At 45.9% G+C, this 26082-nt stretch overlaps 1 protein-coding gene across 2 annotated transcripts in view; it reads right to left on the bottom strand.

The window, feature by feature from the left end:
* Nucleotides 1-26082, bottom strand: part of CRHR2 (corticotropin releasing hormone receptor 2) — a 435919-nt gene that overhangs the window by 89278 nt on the left and 320559 nt on the right. For both annotated transcript variants that reach the window (XM_088442584.1, XM_088442585.1), the window contains one exon: nucleotides 10009-10094. In XM_088442584.1, the coding sequence (XP_088298710.1) occupies nucleotides 10009-10094 (86 nt within the window). The remainder of the gene's footprint in view (nucleotides 1-10008; nucleotides 10095-26082) is intronic.

Below are 26082 nucleotides of genomic sequence, written 5' to 3'. Positions count from 1 at the left end.
AAAAAGAAAACTCACTTCAGACTCACTCGAGTTTGTCTTTAGTACATTTGCGAGATGAAATAAAAGCCTAAACTCACGTGAGATTACAAACTCACACAAACTCGACCCTTAGTAACTTTACCCCTATGGGTACTCCCATTTGACGTTATTTTCGGTTTTGATGCTATTTCGTCCTCTTTTTCAGGATTTTCTTATAATTTCGCCGTCAAGCACTCAGCAACTTATAACAGATGACATTTAAATTCTCATAGACAGTGTATAAAAACCAATATTATCTGTCAGAACTGAACAGTGAAGGATAAAGTCTCCCAATAGGAAAAATTAGTGTATATGGAATCGGTATGAAATACCGGCAACTGAATATCCACCAGTTCTCATACCGACACCGGAAGCCCGATGAAGACATATCCCGACAGGGGCACATAAGTACCCTAACCCTCCCCTCTCACCCTAACCCTCCCATAGTGGTGCCTAACCCTCCTTGGGGGGTGCCTAACCCTAACCACCCCGGTGGTGCTTAACGCTAACCCACCCTTCCCGCACCCTAAACCTAACCCCTGGAGGGGTGCCGAACCCTAACCTCCTCCCAGGGGTGCCTAACCCTCTTTCTCCACAGCCTAACCCTCCCGGGGGGGTGCCTAGCCCAAAGTGCCACCGGGGATGCCTAAACCTAAGCCTCCCCCCACCCCCCGCAGATAAGCGCTAACTATCCTTGCTTACCTTCGTTCAGGATGCTGCCCGTCAGGATTTCGTCGTCGGGCTAAAGATAGGCATCAGAATTTTGACGCCTATCTTTAGTCCCGGGTCGGCCTTCCACTGTCGCGATTCCGACAGCTGGCATTCCGGGCAGTGGTAATGTAACTACATCCCAGCGCAGATATGTAAATCACTATGTAAATTTATATGTGTCTAAGGGGTCCATGCAGGGGTTAAAGTGGGCAGGAACGGGGTGGAACTGAGTTCCGTCGCCTCTGATGATATAGTGCCTAGGAGGCCCCCAGCTATTCATTTTACCGCTCGCTCTTTGCGGTTTGTTGACGCCTCTATGTCTGAGCGAGCGAACGAAAAAAATGCGCTCGCTATTTTGTAAAGACGACCCTTTGCCGTTCGCATCACACGTCATCTCCGGTATTTATTAGATTAATCGGGTACATCGAAAGGCATCCAAGTGACGTGGTCGATGACGCTCCTTTACTAATTATGCACTCCCATTAAACGCCCTTTTGACTGTTAGGCACGCCTGCGTTCGGATCTCCACTCCCCCGTTTTCAAGCACCTTCCCCTGTTTCCACCCACAAATGGTACTTTCTGTCAATCAAATTAGCAGGCACTCGTTGTTTTGCGAGCGCACGATTTCCGACCACAATGACTGGTTTGCGCATGTGCATTATGACTAGGGGTGAGCGGGTTCGGATTTCTGAAATCCGAACCCCCCCGAGCCCCCCCGATCCGAGTCCGATCCGAGTCAGGCTCGACTTTTCCCGCCTGACTCGGATTCTGAAATCGAGGCAAAACGTCATCTTCCCGCCTTCCGAGTCTCGCGGGTTTTGGATCCTATATAAGGTACCCACGTCGGCGCCATTTTCTCACTCGGCTGTGGACAGTGAAGAGGGAGGGTGGGAGTTAGGGCTGTGTAGTGTAGTGTAGTGTAGTGCTGCTGTTGTCCACTACTTCAAAGTCCATAGGGGCTGGCTGTGTTGTGCTGTGCTGCTGTTGTTAATAGGGGCTGTGTCCACTACTTCAAAGTCCATAGGGGCTGGCTGGACTGTGTTGTGCAGTCAGTTCTCCATAGGGGCTGTGTCCACTCCAAAGTCCTGTGCAGTGTCCCAGTCCTAAAGGGGTGCTGTAGTGTTGTCCAGGGGGTGCTCTGTCCGTCAGGGGTACTCCCCCCAAGTGCTAAAAAAATAATATATTTTCTGTGTTTGTGAATTGTGTGCGCAGTAGCCGCACGTGCATCAACAAAGTAGTGCCAAGCGTGCGCCTGTGTCATAAGTAAAGGGCCGGCTGGCTTGACCGTTAAGGGTGCTGTAACCCCCGAAAGTACACTCCAGTCCAAACCAAAAAAAAAATTATTTTCTGTGTTTGTGAATTGTGTGCGCAGTAGCCGCACGTGCATCAACAAAGTAGTGCCAAGCGTGCGCCTGTGTCATAAGTAAAGGGTCGGCTGGCTTGACCGTTAAGGGTGCTGTAACCCCCGAAAGTACACTCCAGTCCAAACCAAAAAAAAAATTATTTTCTGTGTTTGTGAATTGTGTGCGCAGTAGCCGCACGTGCATCAACAAAGTAGTGCCAAGCGTGCGCCTGTGTCATAAGTAAAGGGCCGGCTGGCTTGACCGTTAAAGGGTGCTGTAACCCCCGAAAGTACACTCCAGTCCAAACCAAAAAAAAAATTATTTTCTGTGTTTGTGAATTGCGTGCGCAGTAGCCGCACGTGCATCAACAAAGTAGTGCCAAGCGTGCGCCTGTGTCATAAGTAAAGGGCCGGCTGGCTTGACCGTTAAGGGTGCTGTAACCCCCGAAAGTACACTCCAGTCCAAACCAAAAAAAAAATTATTTTCTGTGTTTGTGAATGGTGTGCGCAGTAGCCGCACGTGCATCAACAAAGTAGTGCCAAGCATGCGCCAGTGTCATAAGTAAAGGGCCGGCTGGCTTGACCGTTAAAGGGTGCTGTAACCCCCAAAGTACACTCCAGTCCAAACCAAAAAAAAAATTATTTTCTGTGTTTGTGAATTGTGTGCGCAGTAGCCGCACGTGCATCAACAAAGTAGTGCCAAGCGTGCGCCTGTGTCATAAGTAAAGGGCCGGCTGGCTTGACCGTTAAAGAGTGCTGTAACCCCCGGAAGTACACTCCAATCCAAACCAAAAAAAAATTATTTTCTGTGTTTGTGAATTGTGTGCGCAGTAGCCGCACGTGCATCAACAAAGTAGTGCCAAGCGTGCGCCTGTGTCATAAGTAAAGGGCCGGCTGGCTTGACCGTTAAGGGTGCTGTAACCCCCGAAAGTACACTCCAGTCCAAACCAAAAAAAAAATTATTTTCTGTGTTTGTGAATTGCGTGCGCAGTAGCCGCACGTGCATCAACAAAGTAGTGCCAAGCGTGCGCCTGTGTCATAAGTAAAGGGCCGGCTGGCTTGACCGTTAAGGGTGCTGTAACCCCTGAAAGTACACTCCAGTCCAAACCAAAAAAAAAATTATTTTCTGTGTTTGTGAATTGTGTGCGCAGTAGCCGCACGTGCATCAACAAAGTAGTGCCAAGCATGCGCCTGTGTCATAAGTAAAGGGCCGGCTGGCTTGACCGTTAAAGGGTGCTGTAACCCCCAAAGTACACTCCAGTCCAAACCAAAAAAAAAATAATTTTCTGTGTTTGTGAATTGTGTGCGCAGTAGCCGCACGTGCATCAACAAAGTAGTGCCAAGCGTGCGCCTGTGTCATAAGTAAAGGGCCGGCTGGCTTGACCGTTAAAGGGTGCTGTAACCCCCGAAAGTACACTCCAGTCCAAACCAAAAAAAAAATTATTTTCTGTGCTTGTGAATTGTGTGCGCAGTAGCCGCACGTGCATCAACAAAGTAGTGCCAAGCGTGCGCCTGTGTCATAAGTAAAGGGCCGGCTGGCTTGACCGTTAAGGGTGCTGTAACCCCCAAAGTACACTCCAGTCCAAACCAAAAAAAAAATTATTTTCTGTGTTTGTGAATTGTGTGCGCAGTAGCCGCACGTGCATCAACAAAGTAGTGCCAAGCGTGCGCCTGTGTCGTAAGTAAAGGGCCGGCTGGCTTGACCGTTAAAGGGTGCTGTAACCCCCGAAAGTACACTCCAGTCCAAACCAAAAAAAAAAATATTTTCTGTGTTTGTGAATTGTGTGCGCAGTAGCCGCACGTGCATCAACAAAGTAGTGCCAAGCGTGCGCCTGTGTCATAAGTAAAGGGCCGGCTGGCTTGACCGTTAAGGGTGCTGTAACCCCTGAAAGTACACTCCAGTCCAAACCAAAAAAAAAATTATTTTCTGTGTTTGTGAATTGTGTGCGCAGTAGCCGCACGTGCATCAACAAAGTAGTGCCAAGCATGTGCCTGTGTCATAAGTAAAGGGCCGGCTGGCTTGACCGTTAAAGGGTGCTGTAACCCCCAAAGTACACTCCAGTCCAAACCAAAAAAAAAATTATTTTCTGTGTTTGTGAATTGTGTGCGCAGTAGCCGCACGTGCATCAACAAAGTAGTGCCAAGCGTGCGCCTGTGTCATAAGTAAAGGGCCGGCTGGCTTGACCGTTAAAGGGTGCTGTAACCCCCGAAAGTACACTCCAGTCCAAACCAAAAAAAAAATTATTTTCTGTGCTTGTGAATTGTGTGCGCAGTAGCCGCACGTGCATCAACAAAGTAGTGCCAAGCGTGCGCCTGTGTCATAAGTAAAGGGCCGGCTGGCTTGACCGTTAAGGGTGCTGTAACCCCCAAAGTACACTCCAGTCCAAACCAAAAAAAAAATTATTTTCTGTGTTTGTGAATTGTGTGCGCAGTAGCCGCACGTGCATCAACAAAGTAGTGCCAAGCGTGCGCCTGTGTCGTAAGTAAAGGGCCGGCTGGCTTGACCGTTAAAGGGTGCTGTAACCCCCGAAAGTACACTCCAGTCCAAACCAAAAAAAATAATATTTTCTGTGTTTGTGAATTGTGTGCGCAGTAGCCGCACGTGCATCAACAAAGTAGTGCCAAGCGTGCGCCTGTGTCATAAGTAAAGGGCCGGCTGGCTTGACCGTTAAGGGTGCTGTAACCCCCGAAAGTACACTCCAGTCCAAACCCAAAAAAAAATTATTTTCTGTGTTTGTGAATTGTGTGCGCAGTAGCCGCACGTGCATCAACAAAGTAGTGCCAAGCGTGCGCCTGTGTCATAAGTAAAGGGCCGGCTGGCTTGACCGTTAAGGGTGCTGTAACCCCCGAAAGTACACTCCAGTCCAAACCAAAAAAAAAATTATTTTCTGTGTTTAGCCGCACGTATATATCAAATCGATATAACATAAATGGAGGACCAAACTTTCTCCGATAAAAATAAAATAGAGAAAGATCAAGAACCACTTCCTCCTAGTGCTGAAGCTGCTGCCACTAGTCATGACATAGACGATAACATGCCATCAACGTCGTCTGCCAAGGCCGATGCCCAATGTCATAGTAGAGGGCACATACAATCCCAAATGGCAAAGTTCAGGAAAATGACCTTGAAAAAGACATTTAAATCAGCTGAAGAGAAACGTAAACTTGCCAATATGCCATTTACGACACGGAGTGGCAAGGAACGGCTAAGGTCGATCCCTAGTATGTTCATGACTAGTGGTTCAGCTTCACATGACGATGGAAGCCCTCCTCCCACTAAAAAAATCAAAAGAGTTAAGCTGGCAAAAGCACAGCGAAGAACTGTGCTTTTTAAGAAGATATCACAAATCCCCAAGGAGAGTCCAAGTGTGGTGGTGGTTGCGATGCCTGACCTTCCCAGCACTGGACGGGAAGAGGTGGCTCTTTCCACCATTTGCACGCCCCCTGCAAGTGCTGAAAGGAGCACCCACAGTCCACTTGCTGATATGCAAATTGAAGATGTCACTGTTGAAGTACAACAGGATGAGGATACTGGTGTAGCTGGCGCTGAGGAGGAAGTTGGCAAGGAGGATTCTGATGGTGATGTGGTTTGTTTAAATCAGGCTCCGGGGGAGACAGTTGTTGTCCGTGGGATGAAAAAGCCCATCACGGTCATGCCTGGGCAGAAGACCAAACATTCCACCTCTTTGGTCTGGCAATATTTCTATCCAAATCCGGACAACAACTGTCTTGCCATATGTACCATATGTAAAGGTGAAATAAGTAGGGGTAGGGACGTCAACCACCTAGGAACATCCTCCCTTATACGGCACCTGCAGCGCGTTCATAAAAAGTTACTGTCAAGTTCAGAAACTTTGGCTAAGACCGTAAGCAGTCCAGGGACACCTAAATCCCGTTGTCCTGTTGTATCCAAGAGCCTGCAAACCACACCGTCAACTCCCTCCTCGTCAATTTCCTCCTTAGTCAGGATCGGAAGTAGTCCTGCAGGCCATGTCACTGGCATGACTGACTCTCCTATCCGGGATTCCTCTGGAGGATCCTGCATTGCTACGCCTACTGCTGCCGCTGCTGCTGTTGCTGCTGCTGGGAGTCGTTCATCATCCCAGAGAGGAAGTAGGAACACCACTACTTTTACTAAACAATTGACCCTCCAACAGTCCTTAGCGAGGAGGATGAAGTACGACAGCAGTCATCCTGAAGCAAAACGTATAACTGAGGCCTTGACTGCTATGTTGGTGTTAGACGTGCGTCCGGTATCCGCCATTAGTGCAGTGGGATTTAGACAATTGATGGAGGTAGTGTGTCCCCGGTTCCAAATCCCGTCTAGATTCCACTTCACTAGGCAGGCGATACCGAGACTGTACAGAAACGTCAGAAAAAGTGTCCTCAGTGTCCTGAAAAATGCCGTTGTACACAATGTCCACTTAACCACGGACATGTGGACAAGTGGAACAGGGCAGACTAAGGACTATATGACTGTGACAGCCCACTGGGTAGATGTATCACCTTACGCAGCAACAGCAGCAGCGTCACCAGTAGCAGCATCTCAGAAACGCCAGCTCGTTACAAGGCAGGCTACGCTGTGTTTCACCGGTTTCAGTAAGAGGCACACCGCCGACAACCTCTTAGAGAAACTGAGGGAAATCATCGCCCAGTGGCTTACCCCACTTAGACTCTCCTGGGGATTTGTGATATCTGACAACGCCACCAATATTGTGCGGGCATTACATCTGGGCAAATTCCAGCACGTCCCATGTTTTGCTCACACAATAAACTTGGTGGTGCAGAATTTTCTGAAAAGCGACAGGGGCGTGCAGGAGACGCTTTGGGTGGCCCGAAAAATTTCTGGCCACTTTCGCCATTCAGCGACTGCGTGCCGAAGACTGGAGCGCCAGCAAACACTCTTGAACCTGCCCCGCCATCACCTGAAGCAAGAGGTTGTGACGCGGTGGAACTCAACCCTCTATATGCTTCAGAGGATGGAGGAGCAGCAAAAGGCCATACAAGCCTATACATCCACCTATGACATAGGCAAAGGAGGGGGTATGCACCTGACTCAAGCGCAGTGGAGAATGATTTCCGTGTTGTGCAAGGTTCTCCAGCCCTTCGAACTTGCCACACGTGAAGTCAGTTCAGACACTGCCAGCTTGAGTCAGGTCATTCCCCTCATCAGGCTTTTGCAGAAGCAGCTGGAGAAAGTGAAGGAGGAGCTAAGATGGAGCGATTCCGCTCGGCATGTGGGACTTGTGGATGAAGCCCTTCATTCGCTTTGCCAGGATTCCAGGGTGGTCAATCTGTTGAAATCAGACCACTACATTTTGGCCACCGTGCTTGATCCTAGGTTTAAAGCCTATGTGGTGTCTCTCTTTCCGGCCGACACAAGCCTGCAGAGGTGCAAAGACCTGCTGGTGAACACACTGTCAGCTGAAGCGGAACGTGACACGTCAACGGCTCCTTCTTCATTTTCTCCCGCAACTGGGGCTGCCAGGAAAAAACTTAGGTATCCTAAGCAACCCGCTGGCGGTGATGCAGGGCAGGCAGGACCAAGTTTGGACATCTGGTCCGGACTGAAGGACCTGGCAACAATTTCTGACATGTCTACTGTCACTGCATATGATACTGTCACCATTGACAGAATGGTGGAGGATTACATCGGTGACAGCATCCAAGTAGGCATGTCAGACAGTCCATACCTGTACTGGCAGGAAAAAGAGGCAATTTGGAGGCCCCTGTACAAGCTGGCTCTATTTTACCTGAGTTGCCCCCCCTCCAGTGTGTACTCCGAAAGAGTGTTTAGTGCAGCCGGGAACCTTGTCAGCGAAAGGCGTAGGAGGTTGCTTCCACAGAATGTGGAGAAGATGATGTTCATCAAAATGAATTATCAGCTCTTCCAGGGAGACCAGCCTCCAGAAGGTACAGAGGGACCTGTGGTGGTGGATTCAAGTGGGGACGAGTTAATACTTTGTGAGGATGAGGATGTACACACTGAAGAGGGTGAGGAATCGGTGGATGAGGAGGATGAGGATGACATCTTGCCTCCGTAGAGCCAGTTTGTGCAGGGACACATTAATTGCCAGCTTGTTTTGTGGGGGCCCAAACGAACCAATCATTTCAGCCACAGTTGTGTGGCAGACCCTGGCGCTGAAATGATTGATTTGTTAAAGTGTGCATGTCCTGTTTATACAACATAAGGGTGGGTGGGAGGGCCCAAGGACAATTCCATCTTGCATATCTTTTTTTTCTTTGCATTATGTACAGTTTGGGGCCTAGTTTTTCTAACTGCCATCCTGTCTGCCACTGCAGTGTCACTCCTAGATGGGTCACGTGTTTGTGCCGCCCACTCGTGTCGCTTAGCATAGTCATCCAGCTACCTCGGTGCAACCTTTTGGACATAAAAACACTATTGTGAGGTGTGAGGTGTTCAGAATAGACTGGAAATGAGTGGAAATTAAGGTTATTGAGGTTAATAATAGCATAGGAGCAGAGAAACCAACAAATTCTGTGATTTTAGCTGTTTTTATGCTTTTTTTTTAAAAAATACAGATCCAAAACACAAAACCCAGAACCCAAAACACGGAAGGGTGGTTTTGGCAAAACCAATCCAGATCCAAAACACGAAGAAAGATCCAGATCCAAAACCAAAACACAAAACACGAAAAGTGGCCGGTGCACACCCCTAATTATGACCCATACACATGCGCAGTTGTGCGAACATCGCTCAGAGCGAACGAGCGGCCGCTTACGAGCGGCTCTGAATCAGGCCCAGTTTTCACACTTATTTTGGCCTGTCAGAGTAGCGAGTGGGGGGGTGGGGAGTAGGCTGCAGGAGAGATGAGTTCCACCACCTCTCCAGGACCACTTTAAGCCCTGGGTCCATGTATTAATAATCGCGGTACTGTTGCGATTATTAATCTTCCAACTCGCCGGAGATATTTTAAGGAGCTCGCAGGAACAGCGATTGCGGTAAAAAATGTCCCGGCGGGTTATATCCCCGGCATTTTGGAGAAGTCTTTCACTGAAGTGAAAGACATCCCTGGGGGAAGCTGACACTGCGCATGCGCACGGTGTCAGCTTCCGGTGCTTTGGGGGAGGGATTTAAAGATCTCTCTCCTGCCCCTGGAGCCCCCATAGGCAAACAGTAGTTTACACCATCCAAAGATGGTGTAAACTACCGGGACTAAACTCCGAAAAGCTTAGTTTTTTGGAGTTTAGTACATAGGGGTCAGATCGTAGTTCCCATTGATAATAATGGGGACTGTGACCTGAAGTGCTAATTAACACTTTGCCAGAGATTTCTGTGATTTTATTGTGCTATTAGTACATAGGATCGATACATAAAATTATTATGCAGAAACTGTAGGTCCCTATGACTTCTGTGTTTCTCACTTACAGCCTGACGCGATGAGGCATCAATTTATCTTGCAACAGTTTCAAACATACTATTTCTCATCAGTGTAAAGCTGGGTACACACTGGATACACACTAGACGATGTGTGTACCCAGCGACGGCCGATATGACTGGACGATATATCGGGTGGTCCATACACACTGCACGATCTGGTGTATGACCGCCCTATATGTCCTCCCCCCATCGCATCCAGAAGCATGGTGTCCTTCTTTGAATCTTCAAATTGGCCTGCACGGCATGGCCGATCTGAAGATGAGACAAATGACGCGCAAGAGAGCTCAATAGTGCGTACACACAGGACGATATGTACGATTTGTCTTTCCGATTCGTCGGGAATTGGCAAATCGTCCAATATATCGTCTAGTGTGTAGTGTACCCATCTTAAGATGTAAATCTTCAGAGATTTAGGACTTGGAGAGGACTCAAACAGAGCTCTCATCCTATAGATGAAATGAGAGCGCTCTTCAGTGTGTGAGAGTATGATTCTGCCTGCGGTATCAGTAATAAGACATTACGTTGAGTCGCGCACCTTTTTATCAAGAATGGCAACGCACTGAGTATAGTTCATCCACGACGCCCAGGTTCCGTTTTCAAAACATTCTCTGAAAACAGCTCCTGAAATACAAGAAAAAGATGTTCAGGGGACGCATAATGAAATCACTAAAAATAACACTCAAAAGCAGCATGGTGTAACTACTGTACATAAATCTGAGAAGTCACATTATAAGAGCTGTGTGATCTTTACTGGAGAACTCCAGACTCATCCAATCAGTCTCTCTGATGAACACAGCAAATTAAGTGCTGGCTATTTTACTAATGAGTGGAGCTTACTTCTAAACTATAATTATGTCTAGAATTTCAAGGAGTTCTGATTTTGTGCCTTTTAAAAACTGCAATCCGGGTGACTGTTTAATGACACCATAGCTCTGTATGCAATGATAGTGACAAGAAGCTACCTCTGCAATCATGCATTGCATGCGTAACAGTTGCACAAATGATCGTCCCTCCCGTGTGACTTTATCCTCATTTGTCTGTAGCCTGGCTCCATGGACCAGCTTGTGTCAGAACGTTTGCAGAAATGTGGTAGCACAGAATAGAATTTGAAGACTTATCTATGTTTATGTCAATGTCTCTAGTAACTGTTCACCACCCTCACCGTACAACACTGCTGAAAATGTTATGCCCTATAATGCACAGCATTATCCAAAGTAGCCAATCTAAACAGTATCAGTTGCTAGAGATAAGCAGTTCGGTTTTGGTTCGGATCTTCCCACCAAGTTCGCTCCTCAGATTGAGGCAGAACGAGGCAAAACATCATCTTATACGGACAAAACGCCGAGATGTCCGTGAAAGATGACGTTTTGCGTCATTCAGAGATCCGAACTTGGCAGGAAGATCCAACCAAAACTGAACCGCTCATCTCTAGTATCAACCCTCTGCTGGCAGGCATTGCTGTATTCTATAAACTAAATCCAGAGGGACCATGTTTTGTTTGCCAGTATGCATGTTTATGTTTAGAGTATGTAATGGAATTGTCCACATTAGACATGCTGATCCTGAGAGGTGACATGACTCTAATCCTGAGTTCAAGCAATATGGAAGGAGATGAGTCATTGGACCTCATTCAGATCGTAAGTGATCGCTCGGTCGTACGCCTAACGACCGAGAAACTGAAAAAGGAAGCAATCGCATGGCCGGTTGGTCGCAACCAAAGTGACGCCCATATGTGAACAATGCACCTCCTCTAGCTAGTGAGTGATAGCAGCTAGCGATCGAGTCAATCGTTGTCAGTCGTTGTATGTTAATTTTCTTCTGATGGTTGCGGCCACTTGTGTTGTGTTGATGCCCTCAAAAAAAAAAAAAAAACGCATAGAAAAAGCCATCCCCATGAAATTTATTTATTCTTACTATTCGCTAATGCAAACGCAGCTGAATCAATTACAAGCCAATTAGCAGTGTTATTAACTTCATCAATCGATTATTAGCTGCTTGCATTGTGTGGCTCAAAATAGAAACATCATTCCTAACATCAAAAACATTCGATAGTATCGATTGTACTCTGGGGCTTGCGAGAGCACATACCCAACCTCAAGCTGTACGATCAGCCAGGCCCCTAACCTGCTCGCAGAGTGACGTTTTACTACTTCCGGCCTTCTATGTCGGTCGTAGCAGGTAATTTATGTACGCCCCTAAACCGCCCTCAAAACACTGAGAGACACGCCTGCGTTTTCAGACCACCACCCCCGTCAGCACCCACAAACGGCCTTTCATGTCAATCAACTCTCGGAAGCCACTTCCTGCATGTAAGCCATAAGAGCTACAGCATTTTGGATCGCAAAGCCTCGTATGCACATGCGCACAACTAACCGTGCGCATGCGTGGTTTGGAAACATCGGATGCGTACGACCGAGCGGCCGCTTACGACCGACTCTGAATGAGGTCCATTGTCCTGAGGAGCAGGAACCCTATGTGTTACACAGCCCCCTTTAATGGAAGCAACATGTTAGAAAATGGTCATGGCTCTTTAAATTCTTTTCACTGTAAAGTTAGTAAGACCAATGGCTTATTTGAGAAAAATCAGCTGCAATCTATGCTCCTCCCATCAGTTTTTGCACTTCCAGGTCAAAATATATCATGTGATCATTCAGAGCCAATTGACTGAAAGCTAGCAGGCTCCCTGTTGTTTAATGTCATTACAGAAAGTTTGTCAGTGGGCTCAGGAGCTCATTCAGACCTGATCGCAAGATGCGGCCACTCGCTGGCAAAAAGGGGCCGGATATTTAAATTAAGCGCTCGCACTGCGTGGCGTAAGGATGCCCTCTATGTCTTAGTGAGCTACGACACTGAGCGTTCGCTAGTGTATAATGACGCCCCCTTTCCACTCGCAACACACGTCATCTCCTGTATTGTAGGTTTAATCGGTAACGTCGAGAGCCATCGTAGCAGCTCGCAGGCCTTGAGGTAGCCTTACCCCGCCGCAAGCACTGCGATCAGTGCTGGCTGAAATACATGCAGGTGACGTGTAGAATGACGCTACTTTGCTAATTATGCATGCCCTTTAAATGGCGTTTTGGCGGCCTGACACGCCTGCGTTCACAACACCACTCCCCCGTTTACAAGCATCTTCCCCTGTTACCACCCACAAACGGCACTGTCTGTCACTCAAAGTAGCGACCTGATAGTGGCTTATGAGCAACCAAAATCGCATTGCAAAGACAGGCTTGCGTATGCGCACTATGAATTATACGCATGCACAGACAGGCAAAAATCACTCAGAGCGAGCGCAACTTAGCGACCGGTTCTGAATCAGGTCCTCAGTGCGCATACTCATGGAGGAATATAAATTGGAGAAATTAGCAGAAACTACCCAGCCTTAGCATGTGATGTGTAACATTCTGTATATTTATTAAAATGTTGATTATCCAACTATAGCGTACTGTAGATCACCGTCCTTAGTTCATGTCAGCCGCAATATTTCCAAAATCCCAGCAGTCGTTTTTCGTCATTTTGATTTTGTGACCTTGCAGCAATTGTTCCTCATTTTCCCTCTTATCCCACTTTTAGATAATTCCCTTTGTTGTTGAGATTTTACAATTTTCAATTTCATCACCTAAATTACAGATGACGGAAGGCACTGAATGGGAGTCATTTTCATATGTCGTGTATGGACCTCAATAGACACTTATGCTTTTAAAGGTTCAAAGCGCTGACATTTCCAGATGAATGAAAAATGACACAGACAGAGAAGAAGGCAGCAACTGCGATTTAATACAAAGAAGCTGAAAATACACTTTAACCACGTAACTGGCTAATATGTTTTTACAAAAAAAAAAATTCCGATTTTTTTTTAAATGATTGAATTGGGTCAAGAACATCTTTTTAAAACTTAACCAACTTGATTTCCTAAAAAAAAAATAAAAAAAAAAATATATACTCTATATTTTTTTTTTTGCACACATAACATTGATAACGATATATATTGGCACATCAATAATTGGAACAACGCTGCCTGGGATACACCGTGGGAATGTCAAGAAACAGCGCAAGCATATATGGTAGTGGGTAATTCCCATGGGCCTGATTCAGAGCCGGACGCTATTTGCGCTCGCTCGTTCAGAAAAAGGGGGTGGCTATTTAAATTAACCGTTCGCTCTTTGTGGTCTGTTCACACCTCTATGTCTGAACATGTGAACAAAACATGCGGACGTAATTTTGAAAAAAACGCCCCCTGCCCGCTCGCATCATACGTCATGTCCGCTATTTATTAGATTAATCGAGTACATCGGACGGCGTATGAACTGCTCGCTATTCTTGTGGTTGGTTTTTCCTACCGCAATCATGCGAGCAGTTCTGACTATAAAACAACCAAGTGACGTGGTCGATGACGCTGCTTTATTAATTTTGCACACCCTTAAAACGCCCGTTTTGACCTTTAGGCACGCCTGCGTTCTGATCTCCACTCCCCGTTTTCAAGCACCTTCCCCTGTTACCACCCACATACGCCTCCTCCTGTCACTCAAAATAGCAGGCATTCGGTATTTAGCGAGCACACGATTTTCGGCCGCACTGACTGGTTCGCGCATGCGTATTACAATCCGTACGCATGCGCAGATGTGCGAACATCGCTCGGAACGAACGAGCGGCCGCTTACGAGCGGCTCTAAATCAGGCCCAATGTTCCTTACTCCTTGAAAGGTTGAGACTTCAGTGAGCCCAGAGAATTAATAGGTAAAATCATCACTGTGGTGCAGTCCATAACCAATTAGGTATAAACAATGGTGAAGTGACCGTGACTAAGTACAGAAGCCTCTCAGGGCTAATGACAGCTCTGCCGGGCCCTGTTATAGTCAACCTTAAGCGCTGCGATCGCATCCGATGGTCCACAATGTACCGATGGTTTCATACACTTCCTGGCGATGACGTGCGCAAGTGGGCGTCTTATAACAGGCTGGTGGGCGCCTGCATACTCAAAGTGATCGCACGCCAAGACATACAGTAGTGGGCGTGCTTATGCCCTGCCATGCGATCGCCTGCCTTCCTGGGTGTGTGCCGGATTGGCATACGCTGGGTGCGAGCGAATGCATCTAGCGTGCGGGTCTGAATGAGCTCCATAGACCTCTAAATTTCAAACAATTCCCTAATACCTAAGTTGAAAAATGTTTTAGATAAACAAGAGCAGTACAAATACTTTATATGAGATTATGTAAATAAACACCTTTATTTTTATATATGGTCCGTGTATATTAAAGTCAGACTACCTAAGATATCATATTAATTAATAAACAGTTTGGGCCAAGTGTCAATGTTTCAGTGATTTAGCTGTGAGAGCTAAAGCAGCATATTTTTTAAAAGTCAAATTCAGGTTGGTATTGCTTTTAAAAAAGTTCCCACTTTAAATCTCGCAGATATATTGCCGAAACATTGGCACTGACTTAACTCTTTCTGCACAAAGTGTTACACTCATTTAGCAACAATCAGTCATGTTTAGTGGACTATTAAGCACTTATTGTGTTTTGCTACTTGCTATTTTCCTGTTTTATGTATGCTCTGTTTTCCCCTCTCTCTGGCGCTGCAGAGCACTGAGACGCCTTACAAATCAATGATAACGGTAATCATGATAATAATTATGAGGATAGCTGCTTTAACATCAACTTCAAGGAGAAAAAAGTAGCGCTCCGTGTACCATTGTGTCTCACTGATAGAACATAATTGTCTGTCTTGTTACGGTACTTCAGGGACTGTTCTGGGACAATTAACTCTAGAAATCCATTTTAGAGTAATTCTATCTGTGTAAAGCCTCTGGCATTACAATAGGATTTTAAGGTGACAGAGAAGAGGAGAGAATTATAAAATGTCTTGGCCCGGCTTGAATCGTCGAATGGAACCTTATTGAAAGACTTGCAGTGTGCCCAGAACAGTAACTTTTCATTTGAATTCTCTTGGTGAATTGAAACTCTAAGGGGTACTACTGTACACACACTTTGGTTTTGTCCAGACATAAAAAAAACCCCGACAAATCTCAGGTGCACAACTCCAAATTATTAATAATATATAAATGCAATACAATTTTGCAATCAATAGAGGTTTTTAGCATAATCATGGCAGGTTTTTTTCCCCGTCAATCAGTCACAAACCACAAGAAACAGTTTTGTGCTGTGTGTAATGTTATTGCCTTGTGTTTTCAATCTCTTTTCAATCTTTAAAACTGAAGACCGTGGAGGGCAGCCCTCCTTGTCAGTGGTTATTCACAGCTGTAACACGGCGACCGTGACGTAGTCATTTAGTCTGAAAGCATGTATGTATTTCTGTGTTTGACTACAAACACACTACGGAAAAAAAATAAAGTAACTAAAGTAACATTATTTATTATGTTTCACTTTAGACTGTCATTTAAAGTCTTAATGCCCCTATCAAGCCACAACCAGCCAAAATCTGATGAGAATACGCTGTCAATCAGCGGCATATTCAAAGCACTGCATGGATCACTATGATCTGTGCAGGCATTGCTGTGTTAACTTTGTAAAAACGGGTTCTTTATATATATATATATATATATATATATATAAAAAAAAAAAAAAGACGCTTCCCACCAAATGTTAACAAGCTTCAGGTGTGTTTACCAAAACTAGTATTGAATAAAAGGGGGACAAATGGCCTTTTGTCCCCCAGATTTTTCAATAACCAGCACTAGGCAGGTGACACAACAGCAAGGACATCATGGGGTCCCCCTGCCATAGTGGCAACCAGACAGAAACTGGTCATCCTAGGGTTGGAATCCCTGTGGAATTTGGACCCCTCTCCCTCTCCTTAGATTTAGTAGCCTTTAGTGAAGCAGTAATTAAGGAATTTGGTCCAACCTTTCCAGACACTTCAAGGAAAACTTCAACTAAGACCTGTGTAAATTCTAGTGAATCTATTTCTCCCAATCTCCTTCCTCCGGCAGGTATGAACCATGATCTAAATTCTCCTAGTACTCCTGAGTACATTCATTTTGATGGAAATTTGGCACAATTTTTTGAGTTACGCCAATATTTTGAGGTCCTTATGAAGACCGATCCTTACAGTGGTGTTGCGCTTACTAACATCTCTAGTTTCAGGGGACAGGCTTTGGAATGGGCTACCCCATTAATGGAAACTAAAGATCCAGTCCTTCTGAATTTGGTGGCTTTCAGTACTGCCGTTGTCAAAAGATTCTCTCCAACAAGTCCACTTGTAGACACTTGCCCCAATAGAGCCTCTAGTCCTGGTGTACCATCTTCTTCCATTGAGATCAGATGCACTTCTTTGAGTTCTTATCTAAATAATCCGATGCAAAAACAATCGGTCCAAAGGGTAAATTCTCAAGGAATCATTAGAATGATGAATTACAACACGGATTCGGATTACGATCCTGAGCATGACGAAATACACTTTCCGGTAGATCCTGTTAAGGATCCCTTTCAACTTAAGTTTTCTCCTTCTTCGAATGGTCCTCAATGATCCCGTACAAAGAATAAAAATCAATTCCATTTTTTTGTGACCAACCTTTCTGTGACAAATTAATCTTTTAAATCCCATTTATCAGTTTCTACTGGTGTTTTGAAACTTCCTCGTATCTGGAGATTTGGGGGATCATCTGGCAGATGTGTTGGAGGTTGTGTATCTTGATCTTCAATCACAATTTCTTCGAATCAAAGATTCTTTTGTTTTTTGGAGCACATTGTGGTGTTCGGAGTCCACTCTGAAAGGGGGGGTACTGTCAGGTTGCTGCCTAGAATTGGCCGTTACTCACCTTTGCGCTGGCTTCCCCTGATCCCTCGTAGGGTCAGGCATCAGGTGCAGCGGAGGGTACGCGCTGAGTATTCTACCTAGTGCCATGTGATATGCCTTGGACTGCGCTGTGCCTGGTTTCTGCGGTTGCCGTCATGGGCGCGGCCTTGAAAGTTGGCATCACCTGACGACTCCATACATACCCAATGGTAGCATGACGGTGATCAGCTGATGCTGTCCACCAATGATCTGCTACTGCAGGGGATAAAGCCAGACTGCAGACCACAGGAAGTTGCCTGAGCAATGTTGTCATTTTCTAGTGTCTACTGAAGATCTCGTTCCAGGTCCTTCCTCATGTTTTACCCTGTGCTTACCAGTGCCAACTATCAGTGCATCCTGAATACCTCGCCTGTCTGCGGATCCTTTGCCACCTCGTTGTGTAGAAGTGCGTCCTGAACACCTCGCCTGTCTGCGGATCCTTTACCACCTTGTTGTGCAGAAGTGCGTCCTGAACATCTCGTCTGTCTGCGGATCATTTGCCACTTCGTTGAGCAGAAGTGAGTCCTAGATATCTCACCTGAGTGCGGAGTTATTGCCACTTCACTGCTCTAAACTGCGTCCTCCAATATATCGTCTGTGTAACGAACACCTGCCTACTCTTTGTACCACCGTGCATCCAGAATCTCATTATTGTACATTGCACGTGCCGATCCTCAGTACCATTGTACCTCAAAGATTCTCTGGTGTATACATTGAAAGCTATACCAGGGTATAACATATTTCTAGTAGAAATGTTTCCTAGGGTCACTGTAGCAAGATTCTCTTTTACCGTGAGTACCAGTCACCTGACCAAAGGACCGCAACCTGCCAGCTGGGTGCAGCTAAACTCATATCCCGCTTGGAGGGTTCACTGGTGAACACCTCCCGGCTGGTTAGACTCCGCACCTTTGGTCAGGTCTCACCAACGACTGGTTGAGGAGATCTTGTGTACAGGTCCCATGTCTCAGACTTCCTTTTTAGCCCTGAACCTCACCTTGCACCCCTCAGCAGGGGATTCCATACAGCCGGTCATGACATGAGCAGTGAAGTCCCTGGCGGGACAGCTGATTTTTGGATCAGCTAACATCGCGCCGGAGCAATGATGAATTGATCCGGAATCCACAGCGAGTTAGAATATTAATTATCGGGGTCCGATAATTAACATCATGAATAGGCACCTAAATATACAATCCAGTCTTTAGGTCTTTGCAACTCTGTTCTCTCCTTGTTGTCCTCCTAGGTTCTACCTGTCACTGTTGCCCAAGGGTCTGTGTTATGCCACCTTCTCTTCTCTATTTACACCTCCTCCCTTGGTGATCTCCTCAACTCCTTTGGTACCACTTATATGCTGATGACCCCCAAATCTACCTCTTCTTCATGGACCTCTATCCCGCTGTCCTCTCTACTGTCTCTATCCTTTTGCTATCTCCTCCTCAATGTTCCAGAGTATTCTGAAACTCAATATGTCTAAAAGCAAACTTGTTGTCTTTCCCCCATCCAGGAATCCCTAGCACCCCCCACTTTCATTATATGTTGACACCACCACACTGAACTCTGCCCCTACAGTCCTCTGCCTGGGCATTACCCTCTACTCTACGCTGTTCCTCACACCTCACATTCGGTCTATCTCACACTCCTGCCACTTCCACCATCACAATATTCATAGTGTCAGACCTTTCCTCACCATGGACACCACCAAAACTCGATGGTTATTTCCCATCTTGATTACTGCAATCTCCTTCTCTCTGGCCTTACTCTAAATTGTCTCTATCCACTTCAAGCCATCAGGTTATTTCCCATCTTGATTACTGCAATCTCCTTCTCTCTGGCCTTACTCTAAATTGTCTCTATCCACTTCAAGCCATCATAAAAACTGCTGCCAGGCGTAGCCATCTCTCTGGAAACTCTGTGTCAGTTTCCCCCCTTTGCCAATTACTTCATTGGCTCCCCATTCACCACAGAACACTGTTTAAACTCCTCACCTTCATATATAAAGTCCTCAGTCGCTCGAATCCCACCTATATCTCCAACCTCCTTTCTGTCCACATTCGCTCCCGCCCTCTCCACTCCTCCACTGACTACGCCTCACCTACAGTAAGTTATGATCACCTCTCATTCCCGCATCCAGGATTTCCCCTGTGCCATCCCACTGCTCTGGAACTCACTCCCTCACTCTATCAGACTTTCTAACAGCCTCCACTCATTCAATCCAGTCCTCAAGACTTTCTACAAGCCTATCAGTCATCAAAATTCTCTACTCTGTTCATCCACCTACCATCTCTTCCAGTTTACCCTCCTAGTTATCCCCCTCCCCCATAGATTGTATGCTCTTACCTTGCTCTCTCCCCCTAGCACTACCTCGTTCACCAGTGTGCATCTGTTGCTCTGTTTGCATTTTTCCCTCCCGTGACTTTGATCCTGTTTGTTTGTTCACTGTGTGGTGAAATACAGGCTCATTGATTGCTGTTACCTCTCTAGTCCCCTTTCTAGACCCGCAATTGCTTGCTTTTCACGCCATCGTGTGTCTCTCTATACTACTCCTCTGCCTTCACTGTGTTTGTTTATATATACACAGTACAATATATATATATATATATATACAGTCAGGTGCATAAATATTGGGACATTGACAGAATTTTCATATTTTGGCCTCTATTCTCCACCACAATGGCTTTGAAATGAAACAAACAAGATGTGCTTTAACTGCAGACTTTCAGATTTAATTTGAGGGTAATTACATCCAAATCAGGTGAACGGTGTAGGAATTACAACGGTTTCTATATGTGCCTCCCACTTTTTAAGGGGCCAAAAGTAATGGGACAAACTAAACAATCCTAAATCTAACTTTCACTTGTTAATACTTTGTTGCAAATCCTTTGCAGGCAATTACAGCCTGAAGTCTGGAACGCATAGACATCACCAGACGCTGAGTTTCATCCCTGGTGATGCTCTGCCAGGACTCTACTGCAAATGTCTTCAGTTCCTGCTTGTTCTTGGGGCATTTTCCCTTCAGTTTTGTCTTCATCAAGTGAAATGCATGCTCAATCGGATTCAGGTCAGGGGATTGACTTGGCCATTGCATAACATTCCACTTTTTAGCCTTAAAAAACTCTTTGGTTGCTTTTGCAGTATGCTTCGGGTCATTGTCCATCTGCACTGTGAAGCGCCGTCCAATGAGTTCTGAAGCATTTGACTGAATAGCATATAATATTGCCCGAAACACTTCAGAATTCATTCTTCTGCTTTTGTCAGCAGTCACATCATCAATAAATACACTGGCTGACGGGCAGCAGATATATTGGCTGATCAATTGATAGGCCGGTATGCAGTCGGGAAGCCGGCGGAGCTAATCCTGACAGCCGGCTTCCAGACTGCTTTATCCCGGCGAAGGTTAAATGACAGGCATCTAAATCTAGATGCCTGTCATTTACCGACGCCGGGAGACCGGTGCCCGGCATCCCAATCGAAGCGATGCCGGGCCCTGAGCGTGGACAGCCGTGGGGGGGGGGGGGGGGGAGAAGGGTTAGGTTTTGGGCTCCAGGGGGGGACTTAGGGTTAGGCACCCCTCTGGGAGGTTAGGGTTAGGCTAGGGGGAGGGAGAGGTTAGGCACCCTCACGGGGGACTTAGGTTTAGGCATCGGGGAAGGGGGGGTTCGGTTTAGGCACTTAGAGGGGGGATTAAGGTTAGCCACTGGGGGGGAAGGTTAGGGTTAGGCACCCCTAAGGAGGGTTAGGGGGTAGAATAGGTTAGTGAATACTTACCTGGGGACGATCGGGATTTTCATCCTTGTCGGGCTGCCGCTGTCTGGATTTGAACCGCCGGCCAGGGGTCCGGCGGTAAATCATACCGTTTCCGATCGGCCAATGTATCTGTCAGTGTGTACCCAGCATTACACACACTCACATAAACAAACAATGTACTGTATACCAGCAAAATATCACTACTGCCATAAATATGTTTACAAACAAGACAGAAAGCATTTATCCAAGCTTTTTTAGTAAGAAAATTAGCATTTTTTAAATGAATTCCCTAAATGTTTCTCCACTCAAAACACACTGCCTGATACAGTTCGCTCATTATAGGTTAGCTGGAGGAACAGTAATTAGGGCTGAGGAATATTTTACCGATAAACATTTTACGACAGCCATTCAGTTAATTATTTCAAGACCCATGAACTTCACAAAATCGAACGCGCTATGAAAATTAAGTAACCATTTAGCTCAGCTCTACTCACAGGTACCTACCAGCACATGTATATACTGATGCAGTGTAATAGAGCTGAATATAGAAAATAATATAGAAAATAATGATTTCACCTTCAGCACTCAGTTGACTGAGCCTCAGCACAAATGCCAGAAAGCAGGACTTTCTCACCAGTTATGGGCCCATTTATTAATGATCGCATTTTGCAATGCGATCAGGGCATGCAGTACCGCCCCTGATCGCATTGCAAAATGTGATCCTATCTGCCGGATGTATTATCCAGGACATGCAGGGAGACGGGCTCCGAAAGGAGCCTGTCCCTGCGATGTCTCCGGAGGGTAGTCGGGGCTTCTGTGCATTGCACATGTGCGGCTCTCATTGCCGGTGGAGGGATCCGTGAGATCCCTCCGCTGGCTAAATATGCGGTAAGTTGCATTAGTCTACAGCGGCTAACGCTATCTTTAGATAGCATTAGCTGCTGGGGCCAATATCGGGAATGCTTCGCATTCCCAATATTGATACATTTGGCAGCATCGCATCTCCCATAGAAACCTATGGGGGAGGCGGCTGCCGGCGGCAATGGAGGGACCGCAGCAGGTACTGGAGATACCTGCTGCGGTCCCTCCTTCATACATCCGGGGGATACTTAGTATTTGAGGTAAACACACGAAAACGTGTGTTTTCGGGGAATTTACCTCAAATTCACTTTGATAAATGGGCCCTACATAACTACATAAGCATGACGTCACCTACTCACATATCAATGGAGCCTATTACTGTATGAGAAATCTGTACCTCATGAATACTAGTCAGGTAGTGCAGCAGTGATGTCACTAGTTCCTAGTAACCTAATAGGCTGCATACTCTGCAGGAGGAGGCGAAACCGGTCAGAGAAACTACCTGGTTGCTCTTTGGGACTGAGTATTCGCACAATGTTGCCGCAGCTGGGGGCCCTCTCCTTCCGGGTGCCGCAGTTGGAGATCATTTTTGGTGCAGGAGCACCTTGCATACGCATGCCGCGGTCACTGTCGCAACTCTTACAATCATTGAGCAGCGCTGTGTCACGTGGCCACAATCACGTATGTGCCAGACCGAGGAGTGCGTCATTCAGCCAGATAACATTCTGGTAATTAAATATTCACTCTAATTGTGCTCAGGAACACACTTTTTCATTACTACTTACTGCAGTTGGTTGGGACAAAATAGTTTCTTTTATATACTGTGAGAGGTATTTTATACAAAAGAACTCTTTATATATATTTTTGTGAAGCTCCTTCTTTTGATTATATTTGAAATGAATTGGTCACAATCCCAAGATCATGTATTGTCTGCAGCAGGGGTGTTTTATATGCTTTTAGCATATAGAGCTCTTCCAATGGGAAAAGCTGCTTTTGTTATATTCATACTTGCCAACTCTCCCTGATTGTCAGGGAGACTCTCTGAAATAGTAGCAATCTCCCTGTCTCCCTGAAGAGGCTATCAATCTCCCTGCTTGCACATTAAACCCATTATGAAGCTGTTATTTAAAAAAAAAACAAAAAAAACAGAGATATATATACATTCAAATGGGATAATTAGTATAATTTTCCTGCATTGGCTATAAGGCACAATGGCCCTCATTCAGAGCCACTCGCTAGCGGCAGTACGCTCGTTCCGAGCGATGTTCGCACATCTGCGCATGCGTACGGTTTTTAGTACGCATGCGCGAACCAGTCAGTGCGGCCGAAAATCGTTGGTACGCAATATAGCGAGGGCCTGCTATTTTGAGTGACAGAATGAGGCGTATGTGGGTGGTAACAGGGGAAGGTGCTTGAAAACGGGGAGTGGAGATCCGAACGCAGGCGTGCTTAAAGGTCAAAACGGGCGTTTTAAGGGAGTGCATATTTAATACAGCAGCGTCATTGACCACGTCACTTGGTTTTTTTTAACTCAGAACTGCTCGCAAAATAGCGGTTGAAAACACCAACCACAAGAATAGCGAGCAGTTCATACGCTGTACGATGTACTCGATTAATCTAATAAATAGCGGACATGACGTATGGTGCGTGCGGCCAGGGGGCGTTTTTATAAAAAAAACGAGCGTATGTTTTGCTCGCTCGTTCAGACTTAGAGGTGGGAACAGACTGCAATTTGCGAACGGATCATTTGAATAGCCACCCCTTGTTTTTGAACGAACGACCACAAATAGCGAATGGCTCTGAATCAGGCCCAATGATCCCTATTGCTACATGGATTTTCTGAAAAGTATCAGTGTGTTTTCATCAACAAGTAGATCTTACTGACTGCTTTGGGGCTCATTTCCATTAAGATGTAAGTCAGTTTTATGACACACCTCTCAGATGTAGCAGGACACGTCCACTTTACCGCCGCGCTCATAGGTGCTGCGTTCACAATCTCCCTGAAATTCTTTTATAAAGTAGGCAAGTATATATATATATTTATATTTGGCTTCTAGGGGCTGCAGCTGATGCTGTTTTTACTGTGCATGCGCAAGGCTTGATATTTGTTTTTCTTTTCCCGTTTCTTGTCCCGTTGCGCAAAGGATAGTGCCCGGCCGCGGATGAGGCAATGGACTGCCGCAGCCCCTCCACAGGATTAAGGTAAGGACCGCCACTGCCTGTAGTGCCCTGCTGTATGCCCGCAAGTAAACTAAACCACCATTGTTGTACGCTAGTGCTGCTACTATCCACTGGTATCAGAACAGTGATCATGCCTGGTGCACTATAATGCCCAGCAATACCCTGAGCTCCAGACTTCCACAAACAGTGTATTACATCTACCTCTGTTAAACCTGTGTAATTCTCTGTGTCACATGCTACCTGCTGTCAATCTAAGACCTGGTTAAGCTGTACCACGCGTGGCCTAACCACCACCAGCACCAATCACTGCGTTATACACCTAATCAATGCCACTCACACTCTGCCCAGTTATACTATACTCTGGTGTATCAATTCATCTGGAGAACTACTGTTCCCAGCCAATTCTGCTTGCTCATCATTGTGACAGTTTACACTATAGCCTGCTGTCACCGCCATCTCTGCTATTAGTGAAATGCTCTTTGGACTGAAAATAATGGTGAGCAGCATTACATTCTATGGTATGGTAAATAGACTGTCTGATGATATAAAGAACTGAATGAAGAAGAAAGAAAAAAAAATCAATGAAAATGGCAAGGCAGCATAACCTAGAAAATTATTTTAAATAATGTTAAGGTGGAGATCCCTCTTAGCCAGTGATCTGTTAATTATACCTATTACCTTCTATACATTATATATTCCTGGTAACTGTCAGAACAATACAATGATAAGAAAAAAATACTATAGCCGTGACTGGAGGTGAATGGAGACATGAATTATTGAGTGTAAAATAACTGTTAAGTGACAAGGACGTTGCGATAATGACACCCTGGGAGAATAAAGAGGAAGCGATGGCTTAATTATAGGGAGCTGTCATCCTGCATTCAGACCTGAAATAAAATATTAAGATTTCAGGACAAGAGGTCATTTCGTCTATTTTACAGCAGCATAATAGATTTCATATAGGGATGTCTGGGCTGGGCGGCGGGTTCGGGAAGGAATAATGTACGACAAGCGCAGTTTAACTCTCTCTATGGGCCTGATTCAGAATCGGACGCTAAGCTGCGCTCGATCGCTGCCAAAAGGGGCCGGGTATGCAAATCCCACGATCGCACTGTCTGGCTTAAGGACGCCCTCTATGCCTTAGAGGGCGACGGCAGTGAGCGTACGCAGGAGTATAAAGCCGCCCACCTTTCTCTCTTAGCACACGTCATCTGTGTCTGATTAATCGGTAACATCGAGACCCATTGGAGCTGCACGCAGTGCTTTAGGTAGACCCTACCCCACCGCAAGCACTGCGATCAGTTCAGGCTGAAATACAACCGAGTGACGTGTACAATGACGCTACCATGCTAATTATGCACACCCATTAAACTCCGTTTTGACGCCCAGACTCACCTGCGTTCGCAGCACCACTCCCCCGTTCACAAGCACCTTCCCCTGTCACCACCCACAAACGGCGCTGTCACTCAAAGTAGCGTCCAATCTGTATATTACGAGCGCACAATTCCCGGCTGCAGTGACTGGTTCGAAGATGCGTACTTTGATGCATATGCATGCGCTGATAAAAGGGGATTTGTAAAATAAAATAATAAAAAATAAGTACAAATGAATGGTATTATTAACCTCAATAACATTACATTCCAGTCAATTTAGAACACCTCACAGCTTATAATATTGTTTTCCACATTATTGGCCAAAGGTTGCAGTGAGCTGACTGGTTACTAAGTGACAAAGCAGCAGCACAACGACACAGACACCACAGTATAAAGCACATCTATGACACATTGCCACACAGCAGTGGCAGAAATGAAAAGTAGTGCACCCACCCAGTGGGGTACGGCCAGCAGAGTCACAGTACTTGTTTACATAGTGGGCTATGGCCCAAGGAGTCACAGTGCACAATCTTATCCACATTACACCGCACATAGGGCCTGATTCACATTACACCATAAAGTAGTGTCTCTTATTTATGTTACGACACACAGTAGTGCCCCTTTTACACAATGCCCACAGTAGTGACCCTTTTACATAAT

This window comes from Taudactylus pleione, unplaced genomic scaffold (assembly GCF_031769625.1).
Source record: "Taudactylus pleione unplaced genomic scaffold, aTauple2 ptg000314l, whole genome shotgun sequence".
Taxonomy (NCBI): domain Eukaryota; kingdom Metazoa; phylum Chordata; class Amphibia; order Anura; family Myobatrachidae; genus Taudactylus; species Taudactylus pleione.
The sequence above is the reverse complement of the archived record's forward strand: the minus strand, read 5'-3'. Positions and strand labels throughout refer to the sequence as shown.